Below are 16786 nucleotides of genomic sequence, written 5' to 3'. Positions count from 1 at the left end.
AGCAATGCTGGGATGTCGTTCTTTCTTTTTTTAAAAATATTAGTGCTATTTCATTGCCTACATAAAGACAGACATTTTGTATTGGCTATCGTTAGAATGTGCAGTCAAACCTGGCATACGTCAGATATTCCCTCCAAGGGCCTATAAGGAAACAAGTCACCTGGCTCAAACTCACACTCACCCCCCCCCCCCCCCCCCAGCCCCTCACCCTCAATGTCTTGTGGGGTGATGGCGGGTCGACTGGCACCGCAGAGACCTGGTGGCACCGTGCGGGAACCGACGTCAAGCCGCGATGAAAGATGTCGGCCAATTGCTTCCTGTTATTGAAATATTAGGGTGGGTTGCGTGCTGGGGTGGGATAGACTGGAAGCACTCTTAGAAATGTGCACACAAGCAAAAGTCCAGTCAATGCTGATTTCCACCATAATTAAAACGGATACCACATTATTGCAGTCTACACACTCTTTTGGAGTCGCGTCATGATAACAAACATACAATTGTTTGTGGTTTCTTGGAACAGAGTGTACGAGAATAACCTTAAAACAATGAACCACATGCTGCTTCACCAAGACATTATTATCTGATCACACTTAGCAGTCTGTACTGGTACATTTCCATTACAATGGCATTTATAATTTAACAAATACAGACTGGCGAGGGGGAGTGATAAACTATTAAGTAGTCACAACATCCTTTTTGGACTGAACAGAATGACTCACTCCACTGGCACATACTAAATTCATTTACAAAAACACGCAAGAAAGGTTGGTAAGAAAAACTTGAATGTTTACATTCGCCGAGATAAATCGTAAACCTACTCAAGGTAAAGTTAACACCGAAGGCTAATTGTGATGATAATAAAAGAATAGTCTATTTCGATTGCTATAAATGACCAATCCGAGTTTGGCAATAATGGTGGTAATTGATTTAGTCATGATGATGAAAGCTCTTTTATGTTTTTGTGTCACTATGGCAAAAATACTACCGTGCATGACATTTGGTTGTATCGATAATTTTGCGAGAAGCGTAACATGCACATTTCATTGGTAAGATTGCGTCGATAGGGTGGCAACGCAAGAAAGCTGACCTTTGGCTTCTTTGTTAACACACCACTGAAAATGGTAAAAGCATCATCTCAAGAAATACAAAACATAAAAAACGTCATTTAATAATACTTTGAATGTTTAATTTGGTTTAACATCAGTTAAAGCTTGACATGAACAACTAAGGTATCAAATCCGGGTCCAGATGATTAAAAACTCTGCCACAGTTTATTTTCCGGCCACAAGTGAGTCTCATCATCCAAGTCCCATGTCCCGGAAATTTACCTGTTGGTTAATTGGAAGATTACCTGTTGGTCGATTAGAAGCACCTGTGGTTTAAGCCACACTGTGGTAGGGTTTTTACTTTCTGGACCTGGATTTGATACCTTATTGGCATTGTAGTTTTGAAGTTAAAAGTTGCATTTAGCTGTTAAATTAAAAAAGTAACAGTCTGAGATTTGATTGAAGAAAATCTTTTTGTAATATTCACTTTTTTTCCGTACAAATGAGCGGAATATTTGAGTTTATATTAGGCTGCCTCCGTGGGGGGCGTAGCAATGTGGAAGTGCGCCGCCCAGACGAGACCAGTGGCCAAAGTTTTGGATAAGTCTGACTCGCCTCAAACCGCTGAGAAAAGCCGCATCATCCACGCGTGGACTAAAATCGATCCAGCTTCTCTAACTCACTGCGTGCCGCTTTGAAAAGGTATGTTTTGTCTCTAATGTTTTACGTTTGTTCACTTTATGCATAGGCTATTTTCCCCGAATTCGAGTGTTTTTTTTATATTTGTAAACATTAGCCGTTTTGGAGCGCGTTGCTGCAAATAGACCAACATTTGACTTGTTTGAGTTTTAACCCGAGCATTTCCAGTTTCTAAATGAAGTTCTTTCAAGTTTGATTTGATCTGATATTAATGCAAAGTTTTAATAAATATTAACCTTAAGGTTGTCGCAAACATTCCAATTTCCATCAATTTTTTTTTTTTTTTTTAAATTAACCTTCTGGTTGTCGCTATTATTCCAATTTCCATCAAGGATTTTGCAACTTTCACTTCCTCCCCTGAATCCCACTTTTGGCATTATTTTTTTGGCTTGGCCGTTCATAAATTGAAAAAAAATTCCAGACCCCCCCCTCCTCCAATGTGATTCACATAACAGGAGTCAGCCTCCTGCTCCTTATCTGATCCCCGCATTGTGATTTTATTTAAAGCAAAAAGCTTTGCTGTATAAGCGCTTCCTGAAACATTCCCTGTACAGAGCCCAGACGATAACCGATTATGCATCAAGGAAGCCGGGGTGAAGATGTCAGGTGATTTTTGTAAAATCCTGTGCTCTCTCTCTCTCTCTTTTTTTTTTGTGTGCGTCGAGTGTGTTATGTTCTCGCTTTATAATAAAAATATGGATTTAGTTCAGGGAAGGCGGGGGTTCTCTTGGTGGTAAATAAATCTCATTGCTTTTACTTTGCTCTTCAAAATCTACATTCAACCTCATCTTTCCCAGGCCCTGAGTTATATTAACAGACGCATGCAACTCCAGGAGGCAACTGAAATTCTCCATCTACATCCCTTGAAAGGTCAACTGAAGTCCAATATGGAGTTGCTCTCTTTTCTTCTCTGCCTTGCTGCGGTTGTCTCAGGTGAGCCACATGATCATACCTTCATCAAAATACACTGTAAATACGATCTATGTGCAAATATATTAAAACTAGAAGCCTGCAAAATCCAAACAATACTATCCATGAGCCCATTGCAATCAACAGCGTTGCAGCTTTTGGTATGAACCGATATTGGGGGCTAAAGAAGAAGCTGCTGTAGTGATTTAATGATTATATTGTCCGATATATGAAATAAGAATGTTGATGGACACCAGTTAATAGTAAATAATGAACATGGGAGTTGTGTGCGAGACACGACTGTATTGTGGTCATCATACTCTTCATAAAAGTTGTTGGTCTATTAATATTTGTTTCTGAACACCCCACCTATTTTTTTTATTGCTAGGTTCTATTTTTACTCCTTTTCATGTTCTATTGTCTAGTATTGATGTTCATTCATTCAGTGTTTTTTTTCCTGCATGTGGCTCAGACAATGTAAGTCAATAATTTCAAACCATTGGAATTTTCTCAGTTCAATTCCGATTATCAATGGAATAATGAAACACAAATCTTGCAGTGGTGTTATTTCTCATTTATTTCCCATAATTTTACTTTTCTGTTATTTTTAGTTCAAACAAACATGTGAAATTATATATTTCCTTTCTATTCTCACAACTTTGTTGAAACAGTCTGTGCTTTCATTTTTCCAATTTTACGTAGGCTACAATAATAACAAGTCCGATTGGATTTGCAGCCAAATAAAGCGGCACATTTTATATCGACCGCTTTAAGACACAATTCAACAATCAATTCCACACAAGTTACTGGATGTTTTATTCTAATGACACGCGGCTCTGATCAACGCATTCAAGTGTAAATTTACATAGTTGTCTGTGCGCCTCACTGAGGTATTGATTCTGAAATATGATTTATGACTTACTTGGAAGCATTTTATCAGACAGGAAATGGTGCAGAGTATGCTACTGTACGTTACTTTTAGAGCTAGTGGACCTCCTGCTGTGAGTTGTGCCCACCCGGGAGCTTCTCTCCACAAGCTGGGAGAAAAGTACAAAAGCGGGATTACCCAGCACCTGGAGAAAAGAGGAGGGGTGGTTAAAACAGTTTTAAAAGCCAAATAAATCATACAGTACGAGAGATAGCAGATGGGAACGAGAGAATTCCCTTTTTGCTGATTATAATGTAACAGGAATGACGCTGTTAAGTATTACAAAGTGGAAAGCGATGATGACGTGAGAGGGTTTTCTCAGACGGAAAGGAGGCCGATGTCATGCGAAAAAGTGGCGTGGCGAGTCAAAACAGGCCACTTCCTGTGTTTTAATGCAGCGTGAGCCAGCCCCGGGCGGCCGTCAGACTGGGTGGCAGGGAGACAGACGCGACCACTTGTCGCTGGCTGGCCCAGACCGATTTCAATCTCCTTCAGTGTTATGCCCCTCCCAAATAACAATCCATTTCTGCCTGCCTTGCTTTTCCTCTCTTTCAACTCCCCATGCACTGCAAAGAAGGCTCCAGTGCCAATCTCCTTTATTTCTCATGTATAGTTGGAACTCTTGACTGGCCAGAAATATTCAACGTGGACGATATTGTTGACACATTACATTAAGAAAAAAGAACAATGGTCAAAAGTCTTCACATGCATAATAATACAGAAAATATCAGACATTGCTTTATTTGTTTGTGGTACAGTAAAATTATTAAAATTAATTCCAATTTCAGTTTAGTCTATACACAAACAATTGTAGTGTCTTACCCAGAACCTGATATCGGTCGTAGACCCAAGACTGACATCTGCGAAGCTGCATAGTGCCACAAGGGCATCAAAAAGTAAGAGAAGACGCTAGGCTAACTTTTGGCTTATTTTGTAACTACAGTGGAGTTGCAAATACTTCACCTTGTCATTTTTACTATTGGGAATTACTTGTGATACCTGACTAGTGGCTTCTCTGCTTTGTTCCCGCCAACAAAACAAGCTTCAGATCTCTTAATTGTCACACACGGCATGGACTATTCAAAATAATACTAACATTCGTCCACATTGTGATGTCTGGCCCAGTGCTCTTATTCCGCAGTTTGCTCTGAACGGCTCATTAGTCATCGTTGAGATAAATGCCTCGTCAGCATGGCGACCACTTGTGCCCATGTCAACATGCCTGCTGTCTGCACTGATAAGACCTGGCATTATGTACGCCGTTATCTCCCGACCGTTTGTGCCCACGGGCAGGCCCAGTGGCTCTCGCAGGAAGTTCCGACATTCGGGATGGATCTGTGAGGGTGCAATGTCATTGGTCGTCTTGACCGGCCACTGACCTAAAGTACTCAAAGACTGCAAGTTCATTTGTCGTTATGGCTGCGTCTTATCTTAATTTCACTCAATCATTCACTCGGGACGTGAATTAATGAGGATAATGCAATGCGGGGGAGCATAAGCGCTTTAATTGAACCCGGCAGATTAGTCACCAAAAATGATCTCGGCGCTAATGCACCGTATCGTGATTTTTTTTTAATTTTTTTTATATGCTTCGGCTCAATTTTTTAAGGTTGTGGACTTTGCCCTATAAATATTACATCCGAAACACTACACAATTTCTGTTTTTATGTAAGAAATTTTGATTTGTCAGTGTTGGAGGTCTCGTCTGCCTATAACAGTAGTGTTATGCTCAAGGTCACACTATCCAAGTCCGAGACTTTCCCAAGGCTAGACCTCACGAGACCAAGACAGGAACAAGACTTTTGGAAATCCAGTCCGAGACAAGCTCAAGACCTTCAAAATCAGTCTCGAGTGAAACACTCCATAGCAGCATTCTACCTTTTTTGAAGAATTTAGTTGCAAATCGTTTTAAAAGTTCAACCTGTTGTTTTTCCCAAGTCACCAGCCTAAAATATGTTGGTCCTGTACTGAATCTAGTTCTGTTACTTTTTATTCAGAAGCCTAGGAAAAAAAAACAATCCTCGTGGGACATTGGGAACAGACTCATTCCCAACGAGGTGTTTGCAAGCCTCTTGATTCGAGCACTGGGCGGGTAGTCTTCCTGTTGATTCAGGTGCCATACCGCTCAATCTTTATTTATAGACCTGAGATCTCTATCGCATCTTCATGGCTGAGGGTGACAATGTGTGTGTGCGTGTGTTGACGTAATAAGAAAATCCCGAGTGATTTGAATTTTATTTTTATTTTTTTTAATTGATGTCCCAAGAATTTATTTTTTCGCATTGGACCAAACCATGTTTACATATTGTGCTGTTTAAGACAAAACGTTTTCAGTCTTTTAGTTCTAACACGGAATCTTTATTTTTGGCCCATTTAGAAACTTGGTTCCTATATGTAGCAACTTTACTAACTTTATCGACTATTTTTCAAACGAATAGCAACAAACATAGCAACATTATAGGTGGTATTATTGGAGACTCCCTGTAAAGCAAATGTCTGTCCAGACAGCAAGCGAATAGCCTTTGAGTTTAAGCCGGAGTTGAAATCTGCCTCACAAATCCGTTTAAGATTCTGCTGATACCGAAACCCTGCTGTCGTTAACATTTCCAACTTTTCCTCATCACTGGAAGTCAAAGTCCTAACTGCTGCAACATTTTAATTAGCTCGTAATGTGTTGTCAGGAGTATTAAACGAGCTATCTGAGAGCGATAACCTCTCTGGTCTCATAAGCACTGTGCATTTCCCCTTGTTGTTTCCATTTGGCTTGTGTCTTGATTCAAATATCAGAGCTTTCGTTGTGTTCCTGCCTTCAAAACTGGAAGTCATCCATATCTGTTGGAGAGAATCAATCAAAAATGAACAAAAAATAAAACCCAACAACTCACCAATAAACAACAAGAAGCTAATCTTTGCTTGTTGCGGATGATGCATAGGTTGTTGCCGAGCAACATCAATCTCCAGTGATTAGGAACAGACAGTGTGGCATTTGTCTCTGCTTTACGTTGCGCTTAATTAGCACGGAACTTTTTAATTTTGTCTTTGTGCTCATCTAACATCCAGATGTATGATTATGTTACGCAATCAATCTTTTCTGATACAAGGGAAAGAGTACTACATAGCCTCACTAGTGGACTTCATTCAATTAAACGACATTTCTCAATTCAGCACCTCTTTCTAAAAACACACCCCAGATAGATTTTTATAGAAATATTTTATTAAGGTTAACAACATACTAGTGTGCATGCAGAGCAATCAACTGGATTTGGAAAGTTTTCAGGTCAGCGATTTTTCAACTCATGGGGCAGCTGCCCGAGGTGTGTATAGCTTGTTCATAGTATAAATTGCATTCGCCTAAAATTGTCATGTGTGTCCTTAAAGTATCTGGACACGCAGGCTACTGATATGGCTCCGATACAGAGGGTATAGATCAGGCTGGTCACATGACATCACTGTGTACAGTATTAAACATTATGAGTACCGATACTGGACAGAGATACTGATAGTGGTATCAATGTTACCGGACAAGAACTTTTCAATACTGACAAAATTGTTGGATATGAAAATGAATTTTTTGTAGTTGAGTTGAACCCCAAACTTCAATTTGCGGTAAAACGGTATATAAGAGCGTGTAGGTGAAAGTGATCTATTATTGTTGATGACGCGACAAAAGACAGCATAGACGCAAATATGCTTGCGTGAATGGGGAACGTCTCATTACGGGCATAAAGCGAGCACAGAGGAAGTGAGCCATAGACCTTCCATACGCCACTGCTGTACTCGCCGTTCCGCCGGCTTCCGACAACGATGAGGCGACGGACAAATGGCTCCCTGAGGGGTAAACAGCGTTAGTGTGAAGACAGGCTGTCTCCAGGCTCGGCGATTACGTCCTGGCTTCCTTTCCAAGCGCGGCCTGGCTGGAGTAGCCGTTTGGCTCGCGGCCTTTTTCTAAGCTGTCGAAACTTTGACACCACTAATCACCGTGCGTGAGTGTTAGTGTTTTATGGATAGTATTTCAGGTGGTTGAGGAAGCAAGATGCTCAGGAAGCTTGTGTGATGATGTACAGCAAGCACAGGGGTGAGAGGCCAAGGGACAGTGCATGCCCCTGCAGAGTACTGATAAGAGTTTGTTTACCTTCCTGTGGATGGTCAGGCCTCAATCTGCAGTTGCGGAAACGGCGGGACAATAGGTGTGTGTGTCTGTGTCTGTGTGTGTGCGCGCAGATGTGCGTGCGGTGTGTTGTTGCTTTGACCGCACGCCTTTTCCAGCCATAGCCAACAAGTCACTATGAAAGGAACTTTGGGCCCTGTCCTTCCTCGTTGCGATTTCCCCAGACCAACTTTACAGTAAGAGGGAGGCACAATTAATCGTCTGAGTTGTGTAATCGTTTAATTGTGCCACCCTAGGACAAAACATCAATTTAGATTCTTTAAAAAAAGATGAAATTTAAAAAAAAAAAAATGATGACATATGCTTACATATTAGATGAAAAGTGGACTGGAAAAACAAATGATTCTCTAATATGGTTCCGCGGCAAAATCAAATGGAAATTTCTGCTTCCAAGATTAATGGCTAAATATTGTTGAATTGCATTTTTTTCAATAGAATTTCATCTGTAACTGCAATTTAATGAAGCACTCCGCCTATATTTCTAACATGGGGCTGATCACATTCACTCCTCTCCCACAAAAATAAAAACTCCCTTCAGTCGCTTTTATTCAGGTTGAACCTCGACAGATAAAAATGTCCTTATCGCTATGATGTTTAACAGAGCGTGGAGCGATGTTACTCTGAAGGGAGGATTATGGGCCCTTAGAATAATAGTGCACGTATACAGACGGTACACCCTGCAATGAATACTTTACTAGCTGCCACGGTGTTGCTTCATAACTGTTTTTCTTATATTATAGCATAACTGTGTCCATTTTACTGTTATACACATTTTAGTCACGTTGTGTGCTGCACGTATGCTAAGTCAATGCAAACGAGTTCAGACACTTGCTGTCCGGGATTTAGCCGCTTGTGTGGAACAAAAGGGAATAAGTAGAACTACAGGATGCCAGCCAGCCAGCCAGCCAGCCTGCTCTGTGTTGGGCTGCATTGATCCCTGAAGAAGATAAATCACCTCAAAGTATCTAGGAACGCCCAAATACAGCCACCGGTCGCCCGTAGTGCAACTCAAGTGCACTCTGCATAATTATATTGGCCCTACACGGACGGTGAGCTTTCATTTAAGAAGTAATAAGAGTGTTTTCCTTTAATCCTGGAAACAAATGAGAGGAATACTCTCTGAGGGAAATGGACTCCCATGGGCAGTCTAGTACGGGGAGATGATAATGTCGGCTTGCTCCTCTTTACATTGTTCAAGCAACAGTGGTATATCGTTGATATACAATTATTAGTGTGCTATTATCCAAACTGGAGTGCAAAACTAATTATTTGGTAAAGTGATTAAAAAAAAATTACTGGAGCACCACCCCCAATAAAACCAAGTGCATTGTACCATGGAGTAAAAACTTTATTTTTAATATGTGAAGAAATGCATCCAAAAGTCTGCTGCTAGTTTGGTTTAGGTTGATGCTGAGTTTTGCAATAGAATATACATTTGAAGAAAAATACGATGTCTATATTAAGTTCCGATGATGAGGTATCGATCGCATGCGAGACGATGCAATCGTCACATCCCTTGTCTTTACAAGGGTTATGATGTTCAGTGCTGTCCAAATGAAGTCCCTTTTAAAGTCTGATTACAGCACTTTTACGCTTCAGTTGTTTGACTCTCCATCGAAGCATGCAAATGGCTCAGCCGAGCTGAGAAATAATCGGAGAGAGCGTCGATGATAAATAATGATAAACCAATGATACCTTGCAGCAAATGTAGCAAATGAACCAAACTCTGTATTTTAAAACCACTGTGGGGCCCACCTTAGTCCGACACGGTGTGAAAAACACCGGCAACCGCTGCAATGGGGGCATTTGTCTGCATTCTCGTGAACAGCGGTTGTTTTTATTTTGCCGCCTACACGCAGTGATGTTTTATCCTGTCAGATGCAAGTCTGTCTCCGCAGGGATCCTTACCCGAGTAAATCTGTCAAATGGAAAGCCTCGCTCAAGGAGAAGTTACACTGTGAAATCTGGTGGGAGGTGAGTTGTTGCAGGAAGTGTAGAAAACGAGGGGGAGCTCGAGCGAGGTGATGTAGAAATTATATATATATATTTATATATATATGTAGTTATTGAGAACTCTAAGCAGTGATTGGTGCTTGTGCTAGCCCAAACCAAATTTAGAAAACAAAGCTATACTTTACAATGTTTGCAATGTCTGCCGTCGATTGCACCTTAGAAAACGAAGACTCTGCAGGGATCTTTTTAGACAGCCAATCAAATTCAAACTCCTTCAGTGAAGCACTCTATTCCAAGATACTGTAGCTATTATTTGGAGAGGAGAGTGAAGACAATATGGTTATCCGACGGTATTATGTATCGTTCACGTAAAAGCAACAAAGCTTGTCACAACTAACCTGCGCCTGAGGGAAGCGAGACATGAACACAAAGGTTTTTCTTTGGATATTTGCTTGAGTGATATTCTAAGAATAGTTGGATTGTGGAGTCAATGTTATTTGCTGGAGGTCTTGTGTATATCAAAGCCACAAACCAGGTCATGTGCACCACAAACACAAATTTTAATCTCTGGATATTGCCCAGAAAACAGTTATTCCAAGAGGAGTACCGAAGAAAACAGTAATTTCTCAAGAAGTCAGAGATCTAAGCCATTCCATTAGTGAAAGGTTAACCACACACTGCATTTTTGCTCAAAAAAATGTGTGTGAAAGAAGTTTGACTTGAGGTTGATCACTGGATCTTGGCATCCTTTCATCGTGATAACCGTGTCAACGACCGATGATATCCCACGGTCTTACTTAACAGCTATTTTGTGGACCTGGTTTTAAAATACCACAATCACTTGTCCGTGTCGCTGATACGCCGAGACATGAATTGGTGGAATTCGGTTAATGTTCTTCCCACATCTGCTAACCACCTACTCAAACCCAAACATCAAACTGGAAATCAGCAAGCTGCCGTAAACATTTCCCTCTCACATGAAATGGGAAATGGAGGCGGGTGATATAAGTGGATAAAGAGGACACGGAATGAAATAGTCCTCCATACCTCATTTACCAGCAAACCGCTTAGCGAGGCCATTGGCATTTCCTGGGTCACGAGGGCAAAATGAATGTTGTTCATATCCTATGGTGCGTTGTAAAAATGTGACACATGCCCACGCACACACTCCCAATTGCAATCCGCAATCAACACGATTTATGAGCGAGATCTCCTGGGGTGACTGTCATGGAAAGTTGATTCCGTCACGGCAGAACAAGAGAAAAATGCCTTTATGGCTGTGGTGGCTATTGAGCTAGAGACATGAGCGCAGAAAGGCAGAATAACAGGAAGCCGGCCTTGACCTCCGGCTTGATGGGGATGGACAAAGTCAAGCTGCAGTACAGAGCAGGAAGGCGTGAAGAAGTTGTTCCATGAATGACACAACTGCCCTTCATGCCTCTTTCAGTTTGAATCAAAGCACTAAGACCTGGACTGTGCTACAGTAATTTATGGGAAGGCAAAGTTATAAGACTATGCAACCATTGGAAGGTCATTGTCCTCTCCATAAAATAGTCAGAATGTGATGATGATCCAGTCTGAAGTGGTGAAGTTGGAATAAAATGACAAATTACATTTGAATTGTTGATTGTCTTGCGCTACTTGAGATCAGTCAACTATTAATGTGCTAATTATTCACTCGACTACTTTGCAGTAGAAGAATCGCATCACTGATTGAAAATCCCAGAACCAGAATGAACTGGATGGATTGCCATTCCCCATAGTAGTACACTAGTTAACTTGTACCCTTTTCATGGGACATGGGTCAGGAAAGAATTACTGATCCAGATTGGCTTGAGAAAGTCATGTGACCCTTTCACTACTTTCCTTCTGGTCAGTGTAAAGTATGTTGACAGCGCTGTGTAACATAAGAGCATGGACACATGTTGCCCAGGTCACAGCATTCATTTAACCCTCCCATGCCTCATCCGTGACCAGACAGGTCGCTCTAGATTGATTCCTCCTCCAGAGGCACGGGTCCCCCCCCGGGGTTAAACATTGCCTCATACCAGTGGATTGATGGATGACTGCGGCTGCTTATCCTGACACATTTGATAAACGCGTCCCAGACGATTGGTTTTTAAACAGCGGCGTATGAGTCACACATAGAGTGATACTCGGACTGTTACTACAATGAGTTCAAACCCTTTTGGACCATGAGTCCGATACACATACCTGGGCTCAATTTATCAGTAAAACAAGAATGTGCCCCAAGGGAGAGCACGCTACTGCAAAGGCCAAGCAATTGCCTCGTGTTGCTCGTGACAATTTTCAACATGGCTCAACAAATTTCCCTCTGCGGTGTCTTCCAGCCTCACCTCCGATGTGTGATCCTGTGGAGGTAAGCGACAATTCCTGGATATACGTGAGGCAGTTGCAAGCGGGCTGCTGGACCAGCTTCGTGGGACAGGACAAGGTCGAGGTCCACATCCTCAAGCTCAATTTTGCTGCCACGGTAAGAACGTCGAGCCGATCCTAATGTAGTAAATACATAACCGGCATTAAGGACTTTACTTGGAATTGTTTATGTAGATTTTATGCAATCGTCACATGTAAATCAATCCCAGGCACAAAAATTGATTGTTGCTTTTATGTAAGCGTCGCTTTTAGCATCTGTAGGAAGACACGATTTCATAGACCCCTCCCTCAACCTCAGTTAAGTAAACTTCCGCAGCCGCTCATACATAAATATTCAGCAAAAAGTTGTGCAATCATACCCATCATCACTGCCAAGTGTCAAGATGTCATACATTGCTTATTTGATATTTATATCCATCGCACCACGCTCTGGCACGTGGCCGACATCACTGCCTGATGATTATCTGCAGCTGACAGGACAATACAGTATGTCAAGGGCGGTTTCTCCTTTTAAATGAACGGGAGGGTCTGGATCAGCATTGAAATACATTTTTCATATCCGTATTCCTGCTCTAATGGAATCTGCCATTCACAAATATGTCAGCAAAACTGTATTTTGATCCAGTTTTAATAGAATCATGTTTTAATATGCTAACATAACAAAGTTAGTAATGTCATGTTGGTATAGGGTTGTGCAATGTATCATAATAGAGTCAGATTTAGATTTCACAAAATTATTATTTACTTAGAGACCATTTTTCCCCTCGTCGTTTATAGAACAATCAAAGGTCGAGTTTTACTTTGTTTTCTTTCCCCCCCCCTTCTGGAATTTGCTTTATTTCTCCTGATACCAACGCGAGTTGTTTTTGCCAACATGAATTTCCATACAAATAGGAATTTTTGTTTATATTTTTTGTTTTGATGTGATAATTGTGTACCTTATATTAATATCCGAGGATTGAAAACATACCGAATCACTGTACAGTCAGTAGAGATGCTCGCTGCAAAGTATGACGTCATGTGGTGGTGACTCTACTGGGATAAAAGTTCCGCAGTAGAGTTGTTGATATCCTATTCAGGTGTATTGATACGGTATTCCCAGATTGCACTCCACAATCAAATAATGTGCCCTTTGTTTTTGAAGGAACTGGGATTCACTTGGCAGGAAAAGAGACTCTGGAGTCTTTAACACCTTCTTATCGCTGTTCCACACTCCATATTTCACCGACACGGTCCGCATTTGTCACGAGCTTATCAGCTCGTGCTCACTCGTCTTCTGTTTGCTGTCTTATAAGATTCTCTGTTTTCGACCGTCCCTCGCAAATGTTTATCATTACGATAACGTAGGCGTCTGGTTGCAGTCACTCAGTCAACTTGTAGAAAGATTCAATCTGGGAGGTAGCAGCAAGGCAGCCTAGTGAAAGTTGTCTTATGAAATACCACAAACCAAAACGGATTTTGTCGAGGTGCAACATTACCGATAAAAGTGATGGACGTTTTAGAATTTGTAGTTTGACCAAGGAGCTGAATAATTCAATATTTGGTAGCCATTGTGCAAAATGTATTGTTTCTTGTTTAAAAAACAAACAAAAAAAAACTACATAATTTAAACGATTTTTTTGGTTTTGTTGTTTTCTATGTGAAGCGAATGTGTTTAACTTGCTAGACAATTAGTTTAGGAGGTCTCCTCGGACTTAATTTGTTCAGCACAGGTTTTGCAAATTTTCTTTGGCCGGGCCTGGCTCATTACTATTCTCTTGGCTCCTTCTCAAAATGTGGTGGAAAGAAAATTAATTTAGCGTTTAGACCTGCACATCGTCTCCCTGTTGGATGCAGCCCAGAAAATAATCTTACACTCCAAACCCCCCCCCCCCCGAAAAAAATCCACCTTAATGAGTTTCAGTGATCCTTAAATCTTCACTGGAGGGATATTACTGACTTGCGTTTATTTCCAATAACTTGTACAGTGTCATGGAGCGGTGACGCACAAATGCTCATTTGGGCTGATTCAAAACTATAAATCTCATCACACTGTAAGTTACTACTTTCAAAGGATACATATTGTATGCGAGTAACTCGTCCCTCAAATAGACGTCTCCGTTTTTCCAGTCTGGAGAAAGAAGCATTGTTCGCACACAGACATCAAACACTGCTACACTCTGTGAACTGTTGTTGTTAAAGAGCAGCAGCACTAACAGACGCCTTAACAATTTCTCAATGTGAACATTGCACAGTATTAAATCTGATTTTATGTTACGAAGAGACAGCAGCATCTTTTAATGACAATTAGTGTTCCTGTGGACTACTCAACAATATTGTGGGCGTCCAGGTTCAGACTATGGGGGGAAAAAAGTGGCTAAGCATCTGTTTTGGTCATCATGTCAATTTTGCAAAACTACGCACCCCTAAACTGCAATAAATTGTTCCCCGGTTCTCATTTGTGTGTGACATTTTCTGCACAGCACAGAGTTGTTAAAAATAGCAAGCACATTTTACCTCGTTAGCATCTGCACCGAACAAGTGACTGGCACGCCGCTTGTTCCGGAGACGTGTTGACATTGCATAGCTGTCACACCCTCGGCTGATTACGCAATAGGCTGAGAAGTGTAAGTCAGATTCGACTGCAGCTGGAAGTTATTTTTAACACTTCAAACGAAACGTCTCACTCCTCTGAGCCAATTTGCAGCTTTGTTAATTGAGTCGACGCTGTCGGGATGCGGGAGGAGAGGAGGAAAATGGCTTAATTACAATTTGGATAACTTACGCAGTGAATGAGCATCGTTGGTAAGGCCTATGACATCATAGGTGTTAAATTCAAGGCCTGGGGGCCAGATACGGCCTGCCACATCATTTCATGTGGCCCGCAAAGACAAATTGTGCATCAGTTGATCAATACTAAAACTACAAATCGTCTTCGTTTCAAAAAACAAAAAAAACAAAAAAAGATATTGCTGGCAATTTTTATTATCATTCATCTTTTGAAAATATTTGAACAGTTTTTACATTTTGTGGCTTATTCTGGTCTAGTCTTGGAAATCAGAACTGTTAGGTTTTCGGTTAGGCAAGATCTTGTCTATCATAATATCGTAAATAACTGACATGAACGTTGTGTGTACGTGCAACCGAATGTAAGCTTTTTTTAAAAATTTGGAGTGGTTTTATTTAGTCTATTTCTGTTGAGTCAACTTGGCAGTTTTCTTCATTTACTGTGTGGATTATTTTTTTAATTTGGGTATTTCTATTGCTCACTCTGACAACTATCACAACTAGAATAACAAACTTTTTACCATAATCGGTATCATTGTACATTGTGTGCATGTGACCGAGAATGTCATGATCTTTGTTCACTCAATGGATTATTTTTACCTTTTGCATGCTAAGGTGGAGATTATGAATAACTGACAAGAGAAGCTATTTCATTAGTCATATGCTAATACACTGCACACACTTTTCCAGCATGACCCCACATTTTATGAAATTCTTTTAAATCAGTAGTGAGAGGACCTACTCCATTAATGATGTGATATATTAAATTGCACAGGCAGAGCGTGTCTTGGAATGTTTTTTTTAAACCTGTGGTGAAATTCTATAGGTTTATTATTATTATGCATAACTGAGGAATATAGATTATATGTGATAGTACACATATTATTTTAATCAGACATTTATTTCTGTTATGTAACGTGATGTTTGTGGTTAGCGACAGGTACACACGCACACGTAAATGTTATTGATTTGGTTAGAAACAGAGTTCACTCATTTTAGCACGCTCCTATTTCTACGTCTCCCTTTATGAACTGATGTCATTCCAGGTTTTACTGAATGAGCAAAGAGAGGCGTCTGTATGAGGAAACCCGTCGCTTGCATTTAATAAAAATATGTCAATGAGTGTCCTTTAACGTCACCTCACCATTTTCATTCTATTCATCCTATTGATCCTCGAGAAGATGGTGTGCCATCCCGTATAGTTGTCCTTTGTTTGTGCAACACGGCGTACACTCGGCGAGCCTCATTACTCGGCTCCTCCGTAACTCTCACCGGGACGCTTTGACAGCGCGGGGGAAATATTTACGCCGCTTCGCTGGAACGTCTTTCCCTAATCACAGGCCGTCTTTTCATCTACTGCCAAACCTCCCCCGCAGCAGGACCGATAGCACCGTATTATGAATCTCTCATATAAGCATTACTAGTTATTGTCTCATTCCTATGCTTAAACAGTAGAACATTTGCATATAAAAGTGACGCATTGCCGATCCTATCCTGCGTGACTTAATTATTCATGGAGATGCAACAACGTACACAATAGTCCTTTTTTTTTTTTTCCCCCCCTCTTTTCAATAATACCGCATTGCTTTAATTTTCTCTCAGGACGCCAAGATGTTCTCTCTAGAGATGAGAGACGCCAAACCCATGAACCTCATCATCACGTCGCGGGACACTGCCTACGGTCTCTGCTCGATCAATGCTGGCGTCAACATTTATGTGAGTAGTCTTTACATTTCGCTTAGTCGTGTGACAACTTCAGATAAAAACTTTTATCTCAAATTTGTTTGCTTGCCAAGCAGCGCCAAGTCCCCTGTGCTGTCATGTAACGCCGTTGTACCTTCCTCCACTATTGCACACGTAGCACTTTTTCTTTTGTGAGCTTGAACTTTGTCTGCACTTCTAAGTGTTTTCTTGATTGAC

The 16786-nt window shown here is 41.0% G+C and overlaps 1 protein-coding gene across 2 annotated transcripts in view; it reads left to right on the top strand.

The window, feature by feature from the left end:
* The first annotated feature begins 1419 nt into the window (after positions 1 to 1419).
* The window catches only part of eng (endoglin), a 46664-nt gene continuing 31297 nt past the window's right edge, over positions 1420 to 16786 (top strand). For both annotated transcript variants that reach the window (XM_085926616.1, XM_085926615.1), the window contains exons 1-4: positions 1420 to 1748; positions 2543 to 2678; positions 12055 to 12197; positions 16469 to 16582. In XM_085926616.1, coding sequence (XP_085782742.1) covers positions 2567 to 2678; positions 12055 to 12197; positions 16469 to 16582 — 369 coding nt within the window. In that variant the 5' untranslated portion in view covers positions 1420 to 1748; positions 2543 to 2566. The remainder of the gene's footprint in view (positions 1749 to 2542; positions 2679 to 12054; positions 12198 to 16468; positions 16583 to 16786) is intronic.

The sequence above is a fragment of the Syngnathus leptorhynchus genome, chromosome 12, assembly GCF_054491065.1.
Source record: "Syngnathus leptorhynchus isolate UIUO chromosome 12, UIUO_Slep, whole genome shotgun sequence".
Lineage (NCBI taxonomy): Eukaryota > Metazoa > Chordata > Actinopteri > Syngnathiformes > Syngnathidae > Syngnathus > Syngnathus leptorhynchus.
This window is presented reverse-complemented; position numbering and strand designations above follow the sequence as displayed.